The sequence below is a fragment of the Pleurodeles waltl genome, chromosome 2_2 (genome assembly GCF_031143425.1).
Source record: "Pleurodeles waltl isolate 20211129_DDA chromosome 2_2, aPleWal1.hap1.20221129, whole genome shotgun sequence".
Lineage (NCBI taxonomy): Eukaryota > Metazoa > Chordata > Amphibia > Caudata > Salamandridae > Pleurodeles > Pleurodeles waltl.
This window is the reverse complement of record NC_090439.1, coordinates 497,677,433-497,700,661: the sequence shown is the minus strand read 5'-3', so window position 1 is coordinate 497,700,661 and position 23,229 is coordinate 497,677,433. Positions and strand designations below refer to the sequence as shown.

At 42.0% G+C, this 23,229-nt stretch overlaps 1 protein-coding gene across 2 annotated transcripts in view; it reads right to left on the bottom strand.

The window, feature by feature from the left end:
* Positions 1-23,229, bottom strand: part of THOC1 (THO complex subunit 1) — a 467,835-nt gene that overhangs the window by 347,453 nt on the left and 97,153 nt on the right. For both annotated transcript variants that reach the window (XM_069219988.1, XM_069219989.1), the window contains exon 6: positions 17,402-17,450. In XM_069219988.1, coding sequence (XP_069076089.1) covers positions 17,402-17,450 — 49 coding nt within the window. The remainder of the gene's footprint in view (positions 1-17,401; positions 17,451-23,229) is intronic.

Here is a 23,229-nt window from a genome sequence, read left to right as displayed (position 1 = left end):
GATGCAGAAAGGCCAGCAGGGTTGGTACCAGGTAGCTGTTTCTTCTTTCCTCTCTGCTTTTGCGGCTGTTCAATGTCCTTGGGTCTTCTTAGGTCGTCAAGATCTGCTTCTCTGGTGCAAGGTGCTCCCCTCAATTCTGAACTTAGGGATGTGTAGGGTAGTAGCCAATGAGCTACTGACCCTTCACGTCACTACACCCCATATGACTACTTCCTCTGAAACGTGAATATAACCCTGTCACAAAATTCCTAACTATGCCATCACAAAGATAACTACCTATGAAAAATAGTGTTCACCTCGGGTTAGCCCACCTTAGGGGTGGTACTAGCCTGCGGGTGGCACGCCTACCTGACTCACTAATTTTCCCACCTGTCCAGGTACCAAGGGGGCTTTGGACAAGAGGGTCAAGCTTCCTCCACTGTGAGGGGGGCCAGATTAACATTACAGATGTGGCAAAAACTAATCAGCAGATCATCCTGTAGGAGGGGGTGTTACACCCTCTTCTCGCACAGGCTTTTGTTCTGGGCCTCCTGAGAGCAGATGGCTCTCACCCTAGGAGGTCAGATCAGTGTCTCTGGAGGAAGGCTGGCAGAAACCAGTCAGCAAGCACACCAGAAGCTGGTAGGTTTTCAGGGAGCACCTCTAAGGTGCCCTATGGGTATATGTATTGATATATCCATCACTGGAATCAGTGTGGGTTTATCAATACAAGCTGTTTGATGCCAAACAGCCCTATTTTCTGTGAAGCTATCATGTAACTGGAGAACTCGTTTTCACCTGTTTTCAGTACATGGTTTAAAATGGCTTCTCTGATTACTTTCACTGGTAGTAATGGTACTGACCAGCACAGGGGCATACTTACTCATGCAGGTATGCCCTCACATGTAATATTAAGCACCCTGCCATAGGGCTGTCAGGCCTGCTGTATTGGGTGGCATACAAATATTACATGCAGTGGTAGGGGACATGGCTCACACGGATGTGTGACATGTGTTTTGACTTTTGTCTGCACCAAGCCATGCAGCCTGCAATGGCATCCTGACATGTGTTTTGGTAAGGGGTCCCTTAGGGTGGCACAATTTGTGCTGCAGACCTAAGGGACCCTCTTCAGTATTTCAGGTACCAGGTGTACCATTTACTAGGGACTTACGGAGAGGGCTAAAGTTTGCAATTGTACGCCTTTGGGAAAAAGATTTGGCACTGGAGACCTGTTTAGCAGGACCCCAGTGCGCTTTCAGTCAAAATCACATCATGTCCCAGGAAAAAAATTGGGGGTAACCATGTAAAAAAGAGGCACTTTCCTACAATGGCCTGTCACTGTATAGTGTGGTATGGCTCGTCACTAACAGTATGGTGAGGTATGGTGTAGTATGGCCCATCATTGTATAATATGTCTGTCGACGTTGCAGTCTTTGTCGACGGTGGTGTCGACGTCAACGGTATAGGCGTCTACAGCGGTTGTCATCGTACTCTTTTCGAAGGCCTTGTCAATGATGCGGTCGTCGATGATAGCATCGTCCATGGGGAAATTCTCATTGACGGTATGGGAATAGTGATAGAGGCCTCACTGAGTTGAGGGCTCAGAAGAAGATGCTTTTATAGAGACTTTAACAGATTTCTCCTTTTTGCCACTGCATGACAGCCCATGGTGGTGGGTTTTAGGGGGTTTTCTAGTTGCCTCAGAGGTCCCCTGGTCATCGGACTGTGCTTTTTTTTTTTTTTTTTTTTTTTTTTTTTTTTTTTTTTAAGAGGAGGTGTGACTTTCATCTGAGGAGATGTCTCTGTGGTTTGGATTTCTGTAACCACAAAAGAAGCCTCGTTTCTCTATCTCTAAGGGTCTTGGTAGAGAAAGTCCTTAGGCTTGTGGTCAGGATGGAGTCAGTAGAGGCAGCGTTTATGTGGATCATCCACATGAAATTTCTTCTTCCCTCAGGTGTTGCAGGACCTGGAAAAAACTGTGCAGAGCTCAGAGAGACTCCTTTCACATGACGTGCAGTAGAAAATCTGAGAGACTGGAGCTCCTATGCGGTGAATTCTTGAAGGTGCAGTCACCTGATTTGCTGGACTTGGGTCTTTTCTAATGATGCAAATAAGCCGTAAAAGTGAATGCACTTTAACATTATTTTCTATGGAAAGCTTCTCTATCCTGCTATTTTAAGGTACCGTGGGGCTCCCAATTTAACAACGGGGATGATTCAAGCACATGAATCTATGGAAGATCCAATATTGGGGAAACTAGAATATGGTCCTGCATGTCAATGTACAGTATGGTATGTTACAGCCTACCATTGTATAAATTGGTATGGGCTGCCACTGTATAGTATGGTATGACCGATCAATGTAAGCATGGTATGGTGGGACCTGCCATTGTACGGTATGGTATGTCATTGCATTGCATTGCACAATATGATTTGGCCAGTTATAAAATAGTGTGTTATGACCTGTCATTGTATAGTATGGCATTTATGGCCTGTCACGATATACTGTGGTATGGTCTGTCATTGTATAGTATAGTATAGTAGGACTATGGTATGGCCTGTCACTGTACAGTATGGCCTGTTATTGGATAGGATGGTGTGATACGACATATTGTATAGTATGGTATAATAGAATGGTATGGTAATCTTTGTTACAAAAAAACAAAAACAAATCAAGCTATGCAAGAACGTGCAATTGGAGTAGCCAAATAAGCAAAGTAGTGAAAAACATTATTTTCAAGCTAGAATGTTTTTATTCAACCCATAATCATGCAAGACACCTTGTTTTTTTTACGTAAAACCTTTTAATCATGCCCAAGACATGCTATAAATCATGAAAAACGTACCATAAAAGCACTTTGTTATAAACTAAACAAGGGATTACTAAACAGCACAAAGCCATTTATCTATTCGGAAATCACTGTTAAAAGCAACAATACCAACCTGTGGCCTGCTGGTGTTATGTTGTACAAAGTAAAAAAATGAAGAAAAAAAAACAACAAAAAAAAAAAAAAAAAAAAAAGTAGTCGTCCTTCGTCCATGTACTAGGGACCAGAGAAGAACACAAACAGAAAGTGAAGCCAGCATGCACTGACTAAACAGGAGAAGCACATAAGACTGGCAAAAAAGCTAACAAATGGTAAGCAATGGGTGGGCTCCCTTGTATGTAAACCCAAAGGCTTGTGAGAGACTCAGTCTTAAGTGAGACCTAAAAACTGACCTTTACCTTCTTAGTTTACATGCAGTGTATAGTATGGTTTTATTATTGTATTCGGCTTCAAATAGCTGCGCTCCTCTGTCTGCACATATTTCTGTAGGACTGATTGCAGCCAGCAGCTGTGGGTGCTTCCTGATGCCTGGTTAGAGCATTTTCTTCCAAAGCTGATGCTGCATGCAGTGCTAGACACTGGGCAAGCACACACGTTAAAAGGGCCTGAAGTTGTTGCGTTGTACACTTTGCACATTAAGTAACTGTTGAACATATTAATGAAGTAAGATATCGGGCAGTTTTTAATGTATTTAGTATTTCAAGACTATACGTTCCGACTACTTTATAAACCCTACTTTCTCATTAAATTCATTTGCTTTCAAATGCACCATTTGTCAATCTTTTTCCATTTTTTTCTTGGGAGGAGGACTCACCTTGGACCCCACATTTTGTCCACTAAGCTTACTCGCTTCACTAGCAACATAAAGTCATACCAAACTTTTACGCTCCACCACTTTCAAATGTCACCAGCTGCCACTGATCTTACTGGATTATAAATGCAAGAAAAACGTTACAATAATGTTTGTTTTAAATTTGATAAACCATTAAAAGTTGTTTATTAATTCAACATACATCAAAACAAAACCAACTATGAATGGTTTAATACATTTAAAACAAACATTACTATAACCTTTTTGTAATATTTATAATTGAGTTGAGAGTGTGAGAGGCCGTGGTGCAGTGTTAGACAGAACATTGCTCGTTGCGGGGAATGCACAAAAAGGCAGTTCACATATTGCAACAGTATGTACACATTAGTTTGCGAGTTGTTCCAAATGGTTGCATGTTAGGATAATGGAAAGTTAACCACCACTGGAGATTAGAAAACAACTGGTAGAATCCCATTAGTGTAACAAGTTGTGCAAGTCATATTTACTTGCGCTGTTCTGAATATGACAGCGAAATTCGAGAACTGTTCCCAATTGAATGCTTCATGGGGGACAGGGGATGGGGGACAGGGGATGAGAGACAGAGGAGCGAGAAGGAGAGTCACTCCCTCTGTGACTCAAATTTGTGCTAGAGAGGTTCCATGCCCTAATTAAGCACAGCCAAAGCTAAAAGATGTTTTAGAAACCCTCAGGGAATACCTACTTCCCTGATGGTGCCCCACTTCACTCTCAGCAGCCGCCAGTGTCTCTTGACTAGAACTGTTGCGCAGCCAGCACGGAGAACAACTCACGTTTTCCATTCACCTTCCCTTGAGGTCCCTTCTGTCATTAGTGATGTTGCATTTATCTTATTGTATTATGTGTACACAGATCGAGTTATTGATTTGATAAATGTTATGTACTGATGGAAATCTATTGTGTTGCTGTCTTCTGTAGGGCTCTCGGCGTATTATCTTGGCCCTGCAACCATGCCACTCCATAACAGACTATCTTGCAGTCTGGCTCTATCTGCTGTCATGCGCCTGGTCAGCTCTCCACAAGAGGCTAAGCTGCCGCTGGTGCAGCAGCTGCAGCAACACAGGGGCCGAGAGAGAGAGACTGCCTGTGACTCAAAACCTAAAAATGGCAATCCTGATGTGAAAAATATCCCATATTTCACGTCCAGACATTCACTGTTGGCCGATATGCTCCAGCACTTCTCCTTTCAAAGAAATAAGCAAAGTGGTGTCTCCTTCTTGTAATGTTACACGGTCTAAGCTTTTGTAGTACCCTGCGTGCTTCTCTAAATCACGAGGAGAGGGTTGAAGCATCAATATGCTGTGTAGAGTAACATCTTATCTAGAGAAGGCACACTTTTTTGATAAGCACTGCTTAGTTTAAGGCGGTGTTTGCCGGTACGGGGCAAAGAGTTTTGAAGGGCCAGCAATTACGTTTCTGCATCAGGCAAATAATGTGCTAAAAATAGAGACGTGTTAAAGGCATTTTGATGAAGCAGAGATCTGCATATGTAAGCAGAACAGGCAAGAAGTGGCTCTAAATAGAGTAAACAGTGCCGAGATGGCTTTAGGATTAACCTGCCTCAGTATTCCGTACTCGCACTTCTGTGTGCCACAGCCAAGTATTTAAAAAAAAAACAGAGCTGTAGGCACCAACATGTTTTTTTTACATGCCAAATGTTAGTGTTTTTTTGGGGGGGAAGAGGGGTTCCCCTCGTTTCTGGTTATGCCTCGTCATGGTTATATACTTCTCCGCTTCTACAAAATGAACTCTGTGTCTGCTTTTACTGCTAGAGGGTCAAAGCTTGCAAAAATTAGAAAGGGTTATATTTAAACATCTCGCGTACAAGCGTCCTCTGCCTGGGCTTGCATGCCCGAACAACATACCGCCATGAAGAAAAAGTAAAAAAATAAATACATTTAAATTAAAAGAAGTAGCTTCAGCATGGTGGCTCAGTGGAAGGACACTGGCTTGTGTCCAATTAGAAGTGTTTGGAAGGAGTACTTGGTCCACAGACAACCCGACAGCGAAGAAAACGAAGACAACTGAAAGTGAAGCCGGATGGCGTGCAGAAGCAGGTAAATCGGGGCGACGTTGACTACGCCAATGGTCAGTTCAGGTAAGTAGAGGGCTGGTTTCAAGCCCCTTTAAAAAAATGTACTAACAAAAGATATCGCAAGCATGTGTACAAGCGAGTGAGCAGGCAAAACCTAAAAATGTGGTACTTTTATGCAATGCTTGATGCCCTCCACTCAGACATAATTTAGAAGCAGCAAATGGAAATGGGAACACATGTTGGCTGGGTTTAACATCCCGTTTATAAATGACAACCAGTTCCCTAGATTACCTGTGATTTGCACCAACCCTCTTCCTGTTATCTTAAAAGACAAATAGTTCCTGCTGGCACAGAACAGCGGTAAATCATTTAAGATTTATTCCACTGTGTTTTAACTAAAAAAAGAGCGTTCTCGCCACCTGCTTATTCCATACCATACTCGTCTCCAACATTCAACATCCCAGCCGGCTTCTCCAGCAAGTAGCCGTCACCTACTGGTGGTGCTTCACCTACCTATGAGTCACCCTCCAGTGTACATCCCACCCTACTAAAATAGACCGTTTCATTTGATTGCTTTAATATATGTATAACAATTGAGAGTGGGGGTGTGAGATAAAAAAAAAAAATTCAGGGTAAAACGTTTCAATTTTCAAAACCTATTTAAAGCTGATACTTAAGTGATAAATCATGTGGCATTGGGCATACATATTACTAATATCATAACCTTGGTGGTAGGGGCACATCAGCTGTCACCGGCATATAATACCCAAGATGAGGCATTTGAAATTGATGAAGTCTTTTTTACATTACTGCTGGCAATCCTGCTTGATGTAATGAGGTGATCAATGTTACTCATCCTGCATATGATGGCCATTATGTAATCGTTTCTGGTGTGGTCACTATTGCAAAACTAATAATATCGGTAGCTTGGGATGATTTTTATTGAATATAAGTAGTTCTTGTTGCAGAAAAGGTTGGAGACTCTGATGTAAGCCAGGTTAGTGGTGCCATTTTACATGCTATTACAAATTATTATACACAAATGAATAAAATGAGGAAAAAAAATCCTTCGCAAAGTGCAGTAGTAATTAAACTTTGTATATTAAATCATGCCCATCTTACTCTCACACACTCTGCCTGTGTGTGATCTCTATTGATTTAAGGCTACAAATGAATTCTTTTTTTTTAGTATACATGCTACTTGCTGACAGGCTTTTCTACACCCAAGCCGTTCCACTGTGCTAAGAGGCAGCAGTGATTCAGCTTCTTAATATCAGACTACCAGCACTACCTCTTTTGAACTGTTTACACATTGAATAACTCAGATTTTGTCTGGGAAATGAATTAATTAAAAATGCAATTCTGGGCTGCATTAGATTGAAAGAAAACACAACACAACTTGTGTGTTCAGCAGATATAATACGATGAACACATTCAGGCATTCACATTTGCACCAGCTTCACTAAGTCACGGACATGGACTTCAAATTAGCTAACATATGTTACTCCAAAGTGGGCATTTGAAAATATGCACTGCATTTCACACAGAACTGAAGCAAAGGTGACAGTTTAGAAAACATAGAAACATCTTTCATCTTGGAAATGCAAAATACAGCCTCTGTCCAAAAAAATAAATAAAAAAAAACAGTTGGGAAAAACGATATATAAAAAAGTCATGTAATAAATTAACTCAGACTCTAAAATTTAAGACAGCAGCATATAAGAAAAAAATTTGCTCACACAAAGTACTTAGAAAAAGTAGTTTCCTAAAAGGGAGCAACAAAAGAACAGCAGTCAGACAGTCAAGAAGATAGTAAAGAGACTGCCCCCGGAAGAAGGACAAACACAAGATGGACAAGGAAACCCATCAAGGAAGAAAGAAAATCAGAGTGACAACAAAGCCAACCAGTGGTAAGCAATGGGTGGGCAGTAAGCTTTAAGTTGTTGGTAAGCCCACATTAGGTCTTTCCAGCAAAACATCTTGCACTGTCAGGTAGGCCTGACCTAATAAAAATGAACAAAGGTATCCCCTCTGGCCTCATAAATATAGATTTTGGGCAGCAGTGAAATATAACCAGCTGCAGAGCATCATACAAAAGCCAATCGGCTGAGGTTGCCAGGAGACATATACTGGGTGCTAAAATATCCTACAGGTTATACAGTCAGCGTTAGACATACAGAAACAAACAGAAGGGTAATGAAGGAATAAAAGATTCAAGTTCATTGTGAAACACTACAAGAATACATTCTGAACACACTGTAAAAAGAAGTTTGCTACACCCAAAGCGAAACAATCGTCTAACATAAATCTTTGCACTCTAAATATATTTAACATATTAATGCAATTTGACCAAAAATGAATCCTACAAGAGCTCCCACATGCAGACCTGTCATGAGCAGCACTTCATTCCAATTGCTTGCTATAGCAACTTACAGTCATCTACCAAACACTAAGGCGAACCACCTGTGGTCACAACAAAGGATCCTTCTTCCACCACCATGTAAACAGCAGCAAAACTCACTCACTACTGGAAAGGAACAGGCAGGTTTGTGCTGCTATTACTACTACTCATTTTGTATCTCCGGAATAATGCTGGATGATATTAGAAAAGGAACAGGCTGTCCTTTCCAGAAGTTCTTATTCAGAAGCAAAGCAGTTTCCGGTGAGCAACCATAACATGGCTGAGAGAGAAAAAGAGGCTTGCAGATCACAAGTGTGATGCTTTTTTTTGGGTCAGGTGTTCCAAAAGTAGCGGTTTTCAGTATTTTCTATAGCAATTTATTTTACAACAATTAATGGCATGCCTAAGAGACCAAACCGATCAACCCTTTGAAGGTCGACAAGGACAGTTTCCTTCAAAAAGGCAGAGGCAATCAGATCAGTTTGTTTAACTTTTTTTGCTGGTTGACAAACGTTCACTTTGTTTGCAGCCTACAGTGCAGGGGCACTGGACCTGGACTGTCTGAAGGAGTGAGGCACTTTATGTGCGAACACACTGTCCAAATGGGTACTGCAATGTGGCTGAAGAGCATCTGACCGTCACTGAGTGCCCTTCTATCACTAGAGTTCAGTTCCTGTTATAAATGTAAGTGAAACACAAAATTATGCCACAACACATCTATCTTGTTTTACAGCACCCCATGCCATTTAGAAAACACATATACACAGCTCTGGCACTGTACCTGCAAGACAGCTCAGTCATCTGAGTGCTTGCTGAAGACGTGAACAACATACAAACATGCTTTATTTCTGGAACAGCTTAATGTTTTATGGCTTATAAAATAAGTAGTATTACATTCGGTGAAACTAAAACCTGTTCTTTACAGTGCTATGTAACTGCAATTACTGTAAGCTGTAGTTCCCTCCTGTTGCAGCACTGGAAAAAACACACAGCTATCCTTGTCCTGTCTTCCAAAGTACCTAATTCCTTATGCATACCACCCTAAATATTGCCATGCTATTATTCCACACAATGCTGTGCAAATGCACCTTACTCCAGAAGTACATCAACCCGAATATGGCTGTACTAGTTCTACACATTTGTTTGCCAGATCAGCTCACTCTGGCCTGTGCACCCTGTTATTACAACAATGACATCACTACTAGGTTCTGACAATTGCTACAGTATTTCAGGTATCTAATTACTGCCCCTCACATAGCCCATGTCAATTCTGAGTTGAACATTCCCTCACTTTTCTAGTGCAAGCACATTAAAGTGAGCTCCTCAAATGCACCGCAAAGCAGGTGTAAATCATTTTTTGCTATTTGACGTCTAGCAACCATACATGCAGGCCTGTCAATGCATCATTAAAATGACTTTCTTCATACCCTCCCAGAGTAGCAGGTATAGCACATGCAGCTTTAACAGTATGTACCTCAATCTAGACTTCCTAGACTTGCTCCACGGGTAGAAATCACACAGTACACCTTCTGTTTCAGTTGTCAGTCTTCTCACTAAATCAGGATACACTGCCATCAGCTCAGAACCACACTCATTGTGAGGAAGTTATTTAACAAACAAGATAAAGTCTAAACAAGATAAGGGGCTATCATGCTGATCTCAATTTTATTTATTTCACGAATTGGAACTCCAAAGAGGTCCACATGTAAACAAACTATCTTTAAATACAATATTTCATATACATTAAATCGATAAAAAAAAAAATATATATATATAACAAAGTTATCTTAAAAATACAATATAATCAAGTCTCTATCCATCCGTTGCGTCTTAAAGTACCATACGATATTTACATGTAAGAGACAATAATGGCAAAAGGAACTACAGTTGAACCTCTTTTGGTCTCAACCTCCTTTAACCAATTACACAGATGAAATCCAATATAAAACGTAATTATATGTAGAAGAAATATTAAAACCCAACAACATCATACAGAAGAGCAATTCAGTACCATTCTAGAGAAGGTATAGTGCGCATTAATCCTAAACCAATAGCTTATGGGAGGAGCCAGAACAGCACGTTCCAGCCTGTGAGGTAAAATAGTTCATTAGTGAAATAGTATCCGTTACTTCCACCCAAAGATAATAAAATCAATCAATAAAGATTTAAAAAGGACTTAAAATTTTTTAAAAATCCTAAAACAGAATATTTCATTCAGGGGTTTATGTAGAGATTTTAATACCTCTCCAGCTGAGCGCATATTAAAATTCACAATAAGTGGTTTCAGCCATTGTTTCCTTAATTTTAATACAAAACTCCATATCCCATAAAAAACTTTGACCTCTTATAGCCTCTTTTAGGCTCTTTTTAAATGGCAAGGTTGTCGAGATAAAAACGAGTCAACATCTAGCTTAAGCAATTGCATAGCAAGGTAGAAATTTCTAAAAAACAGACTTCTCTTAGCGTACCAAATATTTCTTTATATGCTAGATGATTTAGGGTAGAATCTGCACCTATGAGCTAAACTGAAGGCCCTCCAAATTACTGCAGCTAGGCCCTGTGAATAAACACGCCTAATGCCAAATTCAAGCCTTAAGGCTGCTGTGGATACAGAATTATTACCGGAGACCAGGCATCTTAAGATCCGTTCTTCTGCCTTATATAAAAACTCCCATTTTGACATTTCAATTCCTTCTATGGCATACAGAAGGGTGGACGGGATTTGGGCTTGATAAACAAATAGATGAGAAAAATGCTGCCGGCCCACAGCATTATAAAAAGCCAATATACCGTGAGCCAGAGAGACAGCCTTATTGACATTATTACTTATATCTCGATCACTAAGAGAAATGGATAGGGTTTTCCCAAAAAACAATAGGAATTCACCCGCTTCAACCTCTGCTTGACCCACCGACCATACAATTTTTTGTTTTTTTACAGGAATTATTCTCTAAGAAACATACCACTTGGGACTTTAACACATTGATTTTAAGTGATGCTGCTTAGAATAATCATTCAAGTCACCCAGACGCCTAGTTAGACCTTTCAGCGTAAGATCAAGCACCACTATATCATCAGCATAAAGGAGGCAAGAATTCAGATTGCCTCCAATTTTAGGCACAAAGCCATGGGTATTCCCTAATACAGAGGGCAGGTCATGAATACATAGGGAAAAAAGAAGGGGCGCCAACAAGACAACCCTGTTTTAAACCATTTTTGTAGCAAATTCTGCCGACAAACCCTGCTCTCCGCCTAAATACACTTTACACCATGTTGAAGAGTGCAGTGCTATAACTAAGCGTAACAAATTTATGGGGACACTCAATTTAGATAATTTCTTCCATAAAATCTTACGATCCACCCTGTCAAAAGCTATTGAGAAGTCTATGAAAGTGGCATATACCACCCCACCTCTAACTAAAACATACTTTTCATTTATAGTTTGCATTAATAGGATGTTATCTAGTGTCTTATGTTCCTTCCTGAAACCTGCCTGTTCAAAAGGGAGGATCAAATGTTCTTCAACCCAAGATGTTAGATGCACAAGTATGCTTTTAGCAAAGACATTCCCAACAGCATCAAACAGGGCTATTTGCCAATAATTTATGGGTGAAGATCTAACACCCTTTTAATACAAAGGAACTATGATATTCCTAGTCCGAGACACCGGAATTATGGCAGGAATAGAATACCGGGTTAAGAATCCTTGCCCAAAGCGAGGGCTCTTGTTTAATTACTGCCACCGGGACCTCATCTGGGCCCATTGCTCCAGTTGCCCGCATCAACCTTATAAACCCCTCAATCTCAATAACCGAAGGGGCACAGAAGGCATCAGGCTCCAGCCAGTTACCAATCTTGAGGTCAGAGTCACCTAACTCAACTTCCCCGTTTTCCGCATACAAGGAGAGGATGTAGTCACTCCATTCTACCTTAGCTATCGGAGGGGCTGAGGGAGATTTACGTGACCCACAGCCTTCAGAGATAAGTTACCAAAATTTACGAGTGCTTTTAACCATGGCCACTTCCCTCAAGGCAATCCATCTCTGGTCTGCCTCCTCCTTCCTATCTTCATCCGCACTCTTCTCCTCTTAAGAAAGGAAATGCTTCCACTCCTCTTCTCGGATTCCACCCCCCCCCCCCATACTGCTGCCTAACCAATCTATTGATTTCCATATTCAATAGAAGAAGAGAAAGCCTTAATTTCTTATGTGGGGGGGTTAATACATTTTAACTGGTCTCTCTGAATTATATTTCCCATAAAGTCAGAAAAGTAATTTAACGCATCTTCATTCCAATCATCAATATTTCACGTGGGCCCTTCAAGCATTTCTTTCACAAACAGAGTTTTCAAAGGAGACCAGTGGATTCTACCGGTTTTCCCATTAAAATTAATATTATAACCCCCAAGAGAGATTAGTTACACACTTGGGACAGATGTAGGAAGCATTTTGCATGGTGCAAACTGCAAAAATCCCAGTTTGCAGCATGCAAAATGCTCATCGCGATGCTCATTCACATTTTGAGAGTCAGTACCGACTCGCAAAATGTGAATGCGACTCGCAAATAGGAAGGGGTGTCCCCTTCCTATTTGAGACTCGCACCGCGAACGCTAAATTGCTTTGTGACCGTGAACGCGGTCGCAAAGCAATTCGCAGTTACCACCAGTGTCACACTGGTGGTAATCCATTCGCAAAAAGGAAGGGGTCCCCATGGGACACCTTCCCCTTTGTGAGTGTTGCCCAATTTTTTTTTTTCAGAGCAGGCAGTGGTCCAATGGGCCACTGCCTACTCTGAAAAAATGAAACCAAATGGTTTCGTTATTTTTTTTGTATTGCAACTCGTTTTCCTTTAAGGAAAACGGGCTGCAATACAAAAAAAAAAAAAAAAAACTGCTTCATTTAAAAAGCAGTCACAGACATGGAGGTCTGCTGTCTTCAGCAGGCCACCATCCCTGTGAGTGCAGGGACACGCTATGGGGTCGCAAAATGTGACCCACCTCATTAATATTAATGAGATGGGTCGCTGCGACCCCATAGTGATTCACAGACGGTGTCTGAGACACCGTTCTGCATCCGTATTTGCAAATCGAATCGCAAATGCGGAATTTGCTATATCTGGCCCCAGGTCTCTGGAATACAGATTAAATCCGCCTGAAGAGAACGGATGTAATCTAATTTGCCCATATGTTTCTTTATTCCCGCAGCATTCCAAGAGACCACACGAAGTTTACGGTTAAAGACTGTGATGTGGTCATTTCCCCTTAACCGGAGTAGTATTTAAGGACCCCGCTAACCAACTCCAGTCATCATGCTTAGGACTGCTATAAGAAGAAGGGGCCTCTTCTATGAGCTGCACCAGTCTTCCTCCATGGAGAAGAGAGATCTTAACATTATCCATGGAGGAAGCGGGAGACTCTCGCCCAAGCAGTAAGTTAGTTCTGTTCATACATGTAACAGTGGGGGACTGCAGTCTAAACAAATGAGTCCTTTCTCTTAACTGGAACCACGTCTATGCCTCTACGCTGCAATTGTTCACAATTGACTAAAATTAGATTTACAATTGTCTTAGAATAAAAACAGACTTTTGTATTTACAGAACCAAGACCTTGCATTAGGAATATGCGAGAGGTATCACTACTTTCAATTAATTTTAACTCAGGTCTCTAAAGCAAGGAATTAAAAGAGAGCGATTCAGAAGTAAATTCAAATCAAATAAAACAGAAAAAACTAAAGACACAACGTCATCTCAGATTGCCGGGAGATGTTTTCCATCTCACAATTAACATCCCAAACACCTAAGGGGGCGGAATTTAAATCTGAGGTCACCGAGTTTAATTTCCCATTACAAAAAGAATCGGCATATGGATTTAGGGAGGACGAGACCCTCTTTACAATTGGTAGATCATCCAAGATATCCGAAGAAGGGCCCCATAGGGGTACTAGATCCAGTTCTTCTCTGGACGGAGGGGATCCTACATCTTCCAAGTCTTCGAGCCTATCCTCCCTTGGGACCTTCTTATTATCTTCCTTAGGAGAGAGGGTTTCTGTAGGTACCTGGACATCAAACTTCACACTTCTTTTTTTTTTTTTTTTTTTAGATTCGCTGTTTAGCCTTTCTTCCCAGCTTTTTCCCTTTATGTGACCTTCCCATAGTCCTTTCGTTGTCTACTTGCTTAACAGACACATTCCCATTGTTCACAGCAGTCTTGGGAGCAATCTTAGACTGTGGTAGAAAAATCGGGAACGGGACCACGGGGAAAGTTGACTTTTCCTCTGGGTTTGTTGACACCAAGATATTCGACAGAGGAAGTGGAGTGGAAAATAGATTTTCCAAAGAATAGTCCAAACTTTCTGGTTGAAAGGTTTCCTCTCAGATCACAGGTTTAAAGGACACTTGTTATTTACCAGCCTCAGTGCCCTTATTTATGTGATCTGGAAATTTGGTCAAGTTCACATTCAAACTTGCTTCTAAGGCACACGATGGTGTGCTAGAACTACTACACCCCGATTTATAGATGGCTTCCTTTGTGGGCATTGGAACTTTCTCACCCAGTGTTGGCCCATCCTTCTTATGGCCTGTCAGAGCTTTCAATATTGTCAAGAGAGTGTACTGTGAATGATCAAAACTATATTGATTTTTCAAGAAGCTCTAGGATGGAAGATAATATTCTCTCTCTAAGCTTACAATGGACTATGAAATTACTATGTGTTGAGCCGAAGGTACACTTGGAGAGTTCCCAGGAAGCATAAAATCGTAAGTCAATGAAGAAAAAAACTGGAAACAAAGAAGGATCCGAAGGTGTACTACTAATATGCCTTAGGCCAGGAGGATTGACTTCCATCGGAGGACGGGGTCACACCACAAAAGGACAGGCTCTTTACATCCTATGCTCCATTCACCTCAATGTCCGGCAAGGTGAAATCTCCCGGCATTAGTGGGGGGTCCCATACTGGTAAGGTGGAAGTTAGGATTCTCCAAGTCCCCCCCAATGATAGGCGGCATACTGATTGAGGGAGTTAGAGCCACACCCTTTCCAGTGTTATCAGAAACATTAGAGTTTACGTTAGCTTCATCCTTAGATGGTGGCTCATCACATAGCTCCTTTTGAAAAATGGTGCAAGAGTTTTTTGTGTTCGGATGAGAAATGCTCTCGTTTCTTTGGGATTAGATTTAGTCTTTTTACATGCCCGGTTAAGGAAAGCTCTACCCATTTGGAGACGTTTAGCCATCATATCCAGGGAAGGAACTACCTTGAGAAGTTGGCCAATGACACAGAGCTTCTAACTCACGAACCCCATTTTCAATTCTCTCAGTCACTTTATAACCTTTATCAACACTTATTCAGCGCCTTAATTCCTGACTTACAAGATTTTGTATGCCAGAGTAGACCAAGAAAGAGCAAAATAGACCAGAGTTTGAGCTCTAGGTTGAAACCGGCATTCCATTGTAAGCAGCGTTACTCCTGACAGCTTGCCACTACTGCTGCTGTTGTTGTTGAGAATGCGGATGCGGCTTTTTCTGGCTTTTTTAAGGCTCCCGGATCTGCCGCCACCACTTCCGCCGCCGCTCCGTGGCCCCTCTCTGGCACCAGCTCCGGCTCTAACACTCTCCCGAACTAGCAGTACGGTGGTGTCAAGGCTCAGACTGCCCGCTCGGGGATAGGAGCCTGGAGAAGCCTCCAGGCTGCCGCTTGCAGCTGCTGAACTGCGACCCCATGAGCAATCCTGCGAGAGCCTCCTGCTGATCTCAAGGAAATATTAATTTAAAGTAACTCCCATTGCCATAGTTTCAACAGCAAGAATAAGAGATACGTTCTGTCTAAGTTTATGTGCCCGTTTCATTTTTCATAGGCTTAGGGTTGTTCTTGGAAGTTACGAGTTCCTAGCTTAAGTGATTTCGGATCTTCAGGATATTGCTCCAAAAGATAAAAAACAAATTAAAGAATGAGGGTGCAATCCTCCAAGTGAATTTCTTTCCTAGAAAGGAACACAGATTTCCTATATGCATCATTCAAATCTGCACTTTCATGTTAGTGAGATTCCACGAAAACTGAGACATACAGAAAGGAAAATAGCCTTCTCCTAGAATCTACTACATATAAACAAATCATCAGGTGTGGATTTGAAGAACTGAAGCTTCACTACACAAAAAAAAATTAAAAAAAAAAATCAGAATCAATCGTCAATGTCTAAAACTGAAAAAATAGGTCATATTTAAACTTGAGCTGTGGGGAACACCATGCTTGGGAACTAAGAGGCCAATGAATATTCCCACAATTTCTTAAAAAATTCAGAATACCAAATAGTAATCATTCAAAATTCTATTTTGGAGGTCTGACGGTCTGAATAGCTTTTAAGACTCCTAACATGGGATTAGTAAATAAAAGGAATTTAAAAAGTATTTTAACTGTCGCAAACGCCAAAGCGTATGAGACCATTAAAATGCTTAGTACATCTGACCCCAACTTTAATTTTTTCAAAGACAAAGCAATATACAAGACTACTGGCCTATCACTGTCTATTTTGTTCAATAGTGAATGCTCTCTGTTTGCGAACACATATCAACGCTTCTTCAACTGAGGTAACAAATTGTCCATACTAGGTTCAGCTTGCTGCACTTGCAGAGGCCCCACAAATCAAGACAAGGATAACTTAATTATTAACTATCAGCTTCAAATAACTTTACCTAGCACTCTAAAACGTTCTATTTTGTTTTTTTATGCATATGTACTCAAATTAATCTACTAATATTTAATTTTCTAAACAGTCGCAGGCCCTCTGAGAAGGCAATGCATACTCCCAACGGTCCGCAGGTTAAGAATCACTGCATTAGAGCAAGGCACACCGTAAGGAGTCAGTAGGAGGAGCCAGTGGACTATATTTAGCATTTTGTTAGAGATGAATTCTCCACTGCGCTGAGCGAAAGCACAACTGTTGAAGCCTGAAGCCAAGGGCTAAAAGAGGGTGACTGAAGAAAGGCAATGATTGAAAGGGGCGGACCCAAAGCCAACTCTATATATTGAAATAAAAAGGTGTTCTGACAACTGGGCTGTAAAGTCCTAGAACTAAAAACACACTACAGGAAGCAATAATATTGAAAAGTAATCTCGCCGCCAACAGGGATATTAAATGAGTGAAAGCTTTAGTTGATTAATCCTCTGTAAAATGTTATGGGAAGCAACAATTCAAATTAGTTTGCCCAGCCGTTCTGCTACCAAATAATTCATTCAAAATCCATCCCATAGTGGGATGTATTGCTAAGGCTGTGTGAAAAGACCAGAGCGGGAGGTGAGAATACAACTATGACACTTACCGTTGCACATTCTCAACAAGTAGTTTTTTCCAGCAGAGTAGAAGGTATTCTGAAAAGAGAACAAAAGGCAGGGCAAATGATGATGATGATGATACTGCCATTCCATGAGGCTTTGTATTTTACTTTGAGCAGAGCCAATAACCCATGATCAATAACATTTAATTAAAATGGATTGAAGTGATTAGTAGGAGTTTGAAGCAAGAATTAAAGGGCACAGGCAGAGCAGAGTCAGAATAATATGTTACAGGACAGATCATAAAAACCATTACAAAATTTCAAACAAATACAATGCATTGAAATCTAATATCTCACATCCTAAAACAATAAAATAAATGAAAATGTGACAACAAACAAAAAAAAAGGCACAGAAATACAATTAGTCCTAGCCAGGGCACAAACATAACAGTTCCTTACGCTGCACAGAATGAAAGAAATGTATCACTCTTGATAAGGGACCAGATTTATCACAATTTAGGCAAAACCTTAATGGCAGGTCAATAGATCCTAACTCCATATGCAAGGAAAGTAGACTTAAGATAATACATTCTTTCTTTTCTGCGAAAATATACAATATACATGAGATTTAAACGAGGCTGAACAAAGCCTTCAAAACTGTTGTTTATCAGGAAATGCCCCAATAATCTCCAAGTTCACCTACAAACATAAAAAAAAGGTAAACAAATAACTATGCTTTACGGCTTGCCCAGTTGTCTCACACAAGCATACTTGCTCATTCTAATTTCATACAAGAACAACAAATAATGTGCAAGCTGCTTCTTCCCAAACGCCTCATAGTCCAACATCCTTTCATTGTCAGAATGATTAAAAAGTAAAAACATAAGGCTGCGGGACAATGGGTGAACTGCAACACATTTCATTCAATTTCAAGTGAAGTCTTTACTGGCCAGAGGTTCACTCTACTTGCTTCCTTCACTGGACATCTAATTTCCAAAAGGTAAGCAAAGTAACAAAAAACAGTGACACTTAATAAAACCACTCAAAACATGTATTTTTTCTGATCATTAAAAATTAACATTTAAATGCAGAAAATACAGCACAACCTTAATGTGGTACTCATGCTTTGTTACTATCATCTTACCTAAGTAAGAAAGTAAATCACCACATGCAGACTTTTGAGTATACTGTATGGTTAATGAGGATGCTGCACTTACTATGGGAATCACCAATGAGAATGCTATACTATCTTCACATCAGTATTCCATCAGCAATCGTACAACAACAAAAAAAAAAAATGAAACGATCTCAGACAGTTTAGTTTACGGTAATTAATTCAGCTTTGGGCAAACCACCTTTTCATTGTGAAGCCTTAAGATTCTCCTACCCTGCTTTCATGCTACCCAACAAAATTGGTATTTCTGCAAGAATAATGTATGCAGCAAAGGAACCACTTACTGTTGCAAAGGGGCAGGAAGAGGAGGGATGCAATGATATTACATGGCTGTCCCCGTTAAGCCTTCAATTGAATGCCTTCCCAAAAGAAATATAGATTTATCATCCGTCATCGCTTTTCTTCATTAAAGAGAAAATCCAAAATGAAGACCACCAGACTGACTCCCCAGGTTGGAGAAACTGCATTTTGGAACGTGTCCAAATAAGTAAACCACTTTCCACCAAAAAAAGATGCAAGTAATTTAGAAGCACAAACTAAACAAAGAAAATGGCAGATGGAAAAACGATTATGAGAAAAAGGCTTGGGATTAAAGGGCAGGCATAGGGAGAAAATATAGTGTTTTTAGGAAGAGACACAAGTAATTGCAGGGTTAAGAGTACAAGCAGGGCTAAACAGAGTAGGGTATAGGTAAGGTTTGGGGTATAAGTAGGAGTATATGTACTTTGGTAACTTCAGAGGTAGCTGTAAAAGGGTGTCATGAAGAGTCTAAGGGTAACAGGGTATAAGAAGTGGTTGAAGCACTATTGTATAAATGTGCCGAGACACTAGAATATAGAGAGGGGTAGAGAAACAGATGGGGTGGGGGCATTAGGGTACAGAAGAACAAAGTTACTTACCTTTGGTAACACTCTTTCTGTTAGATACCATCAAACCGTAGATTGCTCACCTATTGAATTTTCCACAGGTGTCTGAATGGATCTAGAAACTTTTCAGGACGCAGTTCCGCTCTAGAAACCGCACACAGAGCCCAAATTGGCACCACTCCTACAAGCAGACGTCAGTTGCTTTCAAGACTGCCCACGCCACCAGACACCGAGCCACCAATAGCAAATAGTTTTTGACCAATGTGCAAACTTCTAGACTTGGGATCTTATTAATGGACAGAGCCCAACTCACAGAACAGGGAGAAGGGGAGGGTCAGTGAGAAATCTTGCAGATAAATTGATTCTACCAGAAAGAATGTTCCCAAAGGTAGGTAACCGGTTTGTCTGACAGAGACTTCTAAAAGTTGATTCCTCAACTTCTGAACAGATACCAGAGCAAAACCCATCACGAGGTGGGTCTATGAATTGGCTCAAGCAAAAATGCTGTGTAGGACCAAGTAGAGGAAATGGCCCTCTCAGCGAACCTGGCTGTCCAGACAGTACTGCTTCATGAACATATGGAGCAATGCCCAAATAGCCGTCTGCAAGTGCAGGACAGGAACTCCATGTGCAAATACAGTGGTAGCAGCTTTGGCCCCGGTAGAATGGGCTTGCAGACCTTCTGGAGATTGCTTTTTAGCCAATGCGTAGCAGATCTTGATGCACACTACGATCCAACTGGAGATGGACCTCGTCTGCATTGCCTAGCCTTTTTTGCCCCAGCGAACCCCCATAAAGAGCTGGTTGTCTACCTGGTGTTCTTTGGTATGACCTATGTAAAAGCACAGCACACTTCTGTGGTCCAAGCCATTGAGTCTCTCCTCCTCAGAGGGGTATGCCGGAGCATAGAACACCGGCAGGAGATAGTGTGGCCAATGTGGAACGTCACAACTTTTGGTATAAAGGATAATAGTACCCACAGAACCTGGGCAAAAAGTGGTGAATATCAAATTAATACAGAGCCTGAAGCTTACTCACTTGCCATGCTGAGGTGGTGTGACAAGGATAACTATTTTGAGAGTGAGGAGAAGCCAGAGACAGCTGTGAAGGGGCAAAAGGGGAGTGCACATCAAATATATGAGGACCAAGGTAAGGTACCACTAAGGCATGTTGAAAGGAGAGACAGGACACCAGTATTAGAGATCTTTCAAAAAATGCATCACAATCTAGGGCTTAAAGAAGGAGTGTTGGTCCGGCAGCAGTAAAAAGGCTGAAAGATACCCTTTAACTGTACCCAAAGCAAAGTCTTACTGAACAAGAGACCAAACAAACAGAGTGTCATGACTTGGCCAGCATGGGGTCAATCTGGGGCATGTCGCACAAAAGAACAAACTTATTCTAATCAAAGGACCATACAGTTTTTGTCAGGGATGCCTGGCTGCCAAGATCGCATCAACCACCTCTGGTGGAAAATGGAACGTGTTCAGCTGTCACAGCTCAATGTCCATGCATGAAGGTAGAGATTGTGAAGGGCCGAGAACAGAAAACTGCCCTACTGTTGCACAGAACCTGCAGGAGAGGTAACCAGAACAGTGGACAGGTGCTCAAGCCCAAGAATTCTGGGTACCATACTTTCAGTGCCCAATTCAGGGCCACTAGGAGGACTTGGACCTGGTTTTTCCTGATCATCTGCACAACTCAGGGCAGATAATATTGGCAGGAAGGCATGCAAGAATCCAGAGTTACACTTCAGGCCGAACGCGTTCCCTAGGGATAGGTGCCATGGAAACTCCAACTCGCAGAACTACTGACATTGCAAATTCTCAGTGGTGGAGAATAGATTGTGCCAAGGTTCTCCCCATTCACAGAAGAGAGGGCCACTGCCACTTGTGATCCACTAGGTAGCAGCAGCTGAGCTGGTTTGTCCTGGAGTAGTCCATGAGCACCTGCAGTAGACACCCTCTGGTGGAAGGAGGGTCTTCAACGCCAAGTGGCTGGCTCTCAGCTTAGGAGGTTCATCTGAAGCCTTGCTTCTGCCAGAGAGCAGGGGTCTCTGATCGAGACCTCCCACAGATGGCTATACAACCCAGAAGAAGGGCAACTGTCACCACTGTCAACTCTCGGTGGGAAAGTGAGAGGAGTCTGGCACGGACCCAATTGTGGTCCAGTAACCACACTGCAGATCTCTCGCTGTCTCCTCCACGATCTGGACGTGGTCGGAGAGGTCCTTTCAATGTTGGGCCCACTCAGACTTCAGATCGGACTGCAAGGCCCGCATATGCCTCTAGTGTGCTTGACCAGCAGAAAGCAGGAGGCAAACAGGATAAGTAACCGCAGAGTCAACCTCACAGGAATCCAGGACAAAGGCTGAAAGCTCGGGATCATGGCCTTAATATCCTGGATTCTCATTTCTGGGGAAAAGACACAAAACTGTACTGTGTCTAGGGTGACTCCAATGAAGGGAAGTGTCTGAGAAGGCGTCATGTATGACTTTGGCATGCTGATAGTGAATGCCAAAGATGACAGAAGCTTCATCATAGTCAGGAGGTGGCTGACGACTGCCTGGGGTGAGCCTGCCTTCAATTGCCAGTCATCAAGGCAGGATAAAGACTGGAACCTCTAACCTCCCAAGGTGTGCTGTTACCACCGCTATCACGTTTGGGAACACCCGAAGGGCACTGGTGTGACCAAAGGGAGCACAGAGAACTGAAAATGTTCTTGCTCTTATCCCACCTTGAACCTCAGGTAGCGCCAATGGGCCTGCAGGACTGGTATATGGAAATGGGTGTGCTGCATGTCCAACACCACCATCCAGTCTCCAGGGTCTAGGGCAGCCAAGACCAGGCAAGAGTGAGCATCTTGAATGTTTACTTCCATCCGGATGGAATGGAGATAGCATTGGTCTGAAATAGGGCTAAGACCTCAATCCTTCAGCACCAGAAAGCAGCAGGAATAACAACCACGACCTACGTCCGGCACATGCTCTCTCCTGCCGTAAGACAAATAGATGGTCCTCAGTCAGTTGCTCTGGGAAGGGTGGAAGGTGCATCAGAGTGGCAAGGAAAGGTAATGTGTACTTCTTCTGGAATAACTACTGGACCCACCAGTCCAACGTGGTGATCTACCAACTTGGTAAGTATTGTTGGATCCTGCCTCCAACTGGATGGCTGTACTCCACTGATGGGGGTGGGGGGGGGGGGGGGGGGCATTAAAAGAGTTTGGCAGATGGGGTTTAGGGGAGGAGGCAGCAATAAACTGAGTAGCTTGCTTGCCCTGACCTTGGGGTGATGGAAGTTTCAGATACCAGACTACTGTACACCCTGCTGAGGTTAAATTGGCTGATGGTATGGGGTACCTCTGCAGAAGTCGCAGAAGAAACCAGTAAGGCTAGCGCAGCTGACGAGGTGGGCTAATAATAAGCCCAGAGACAGTGAAGTGACCATTCTTTTCGATCTGCTTTGGTGTTGCAGACATCCCCAAAAACTCAGTTGTGCTGGGATAGAGTCTTGCTTGGATTTTTTGTGGGTTTTTTCTGTTTTTTTCTGAAGGATGTGATGAATCCTGCAACTTTTGGACTGTGAATGGAACTGAGACCTACCCTTCACATTGGACCAGTCTAGTAATGGAGTATTTAGTTGCTTGGCATAGGAGTTTTGCCTTGCCGTCTTGTATGGCCTTCAGGTTCATCAATGTGCAATCACTGCAGGCTTTAGAGATATGGCTCGACCCAGGCACCACAGGCAAAGGTGGTGAAGCTCTATCACGACATTTGCTTGTAACAGTCTTTACAAAATTTAAAACCTGATGTTCTGGGGATTTCTCTTGCACACTAG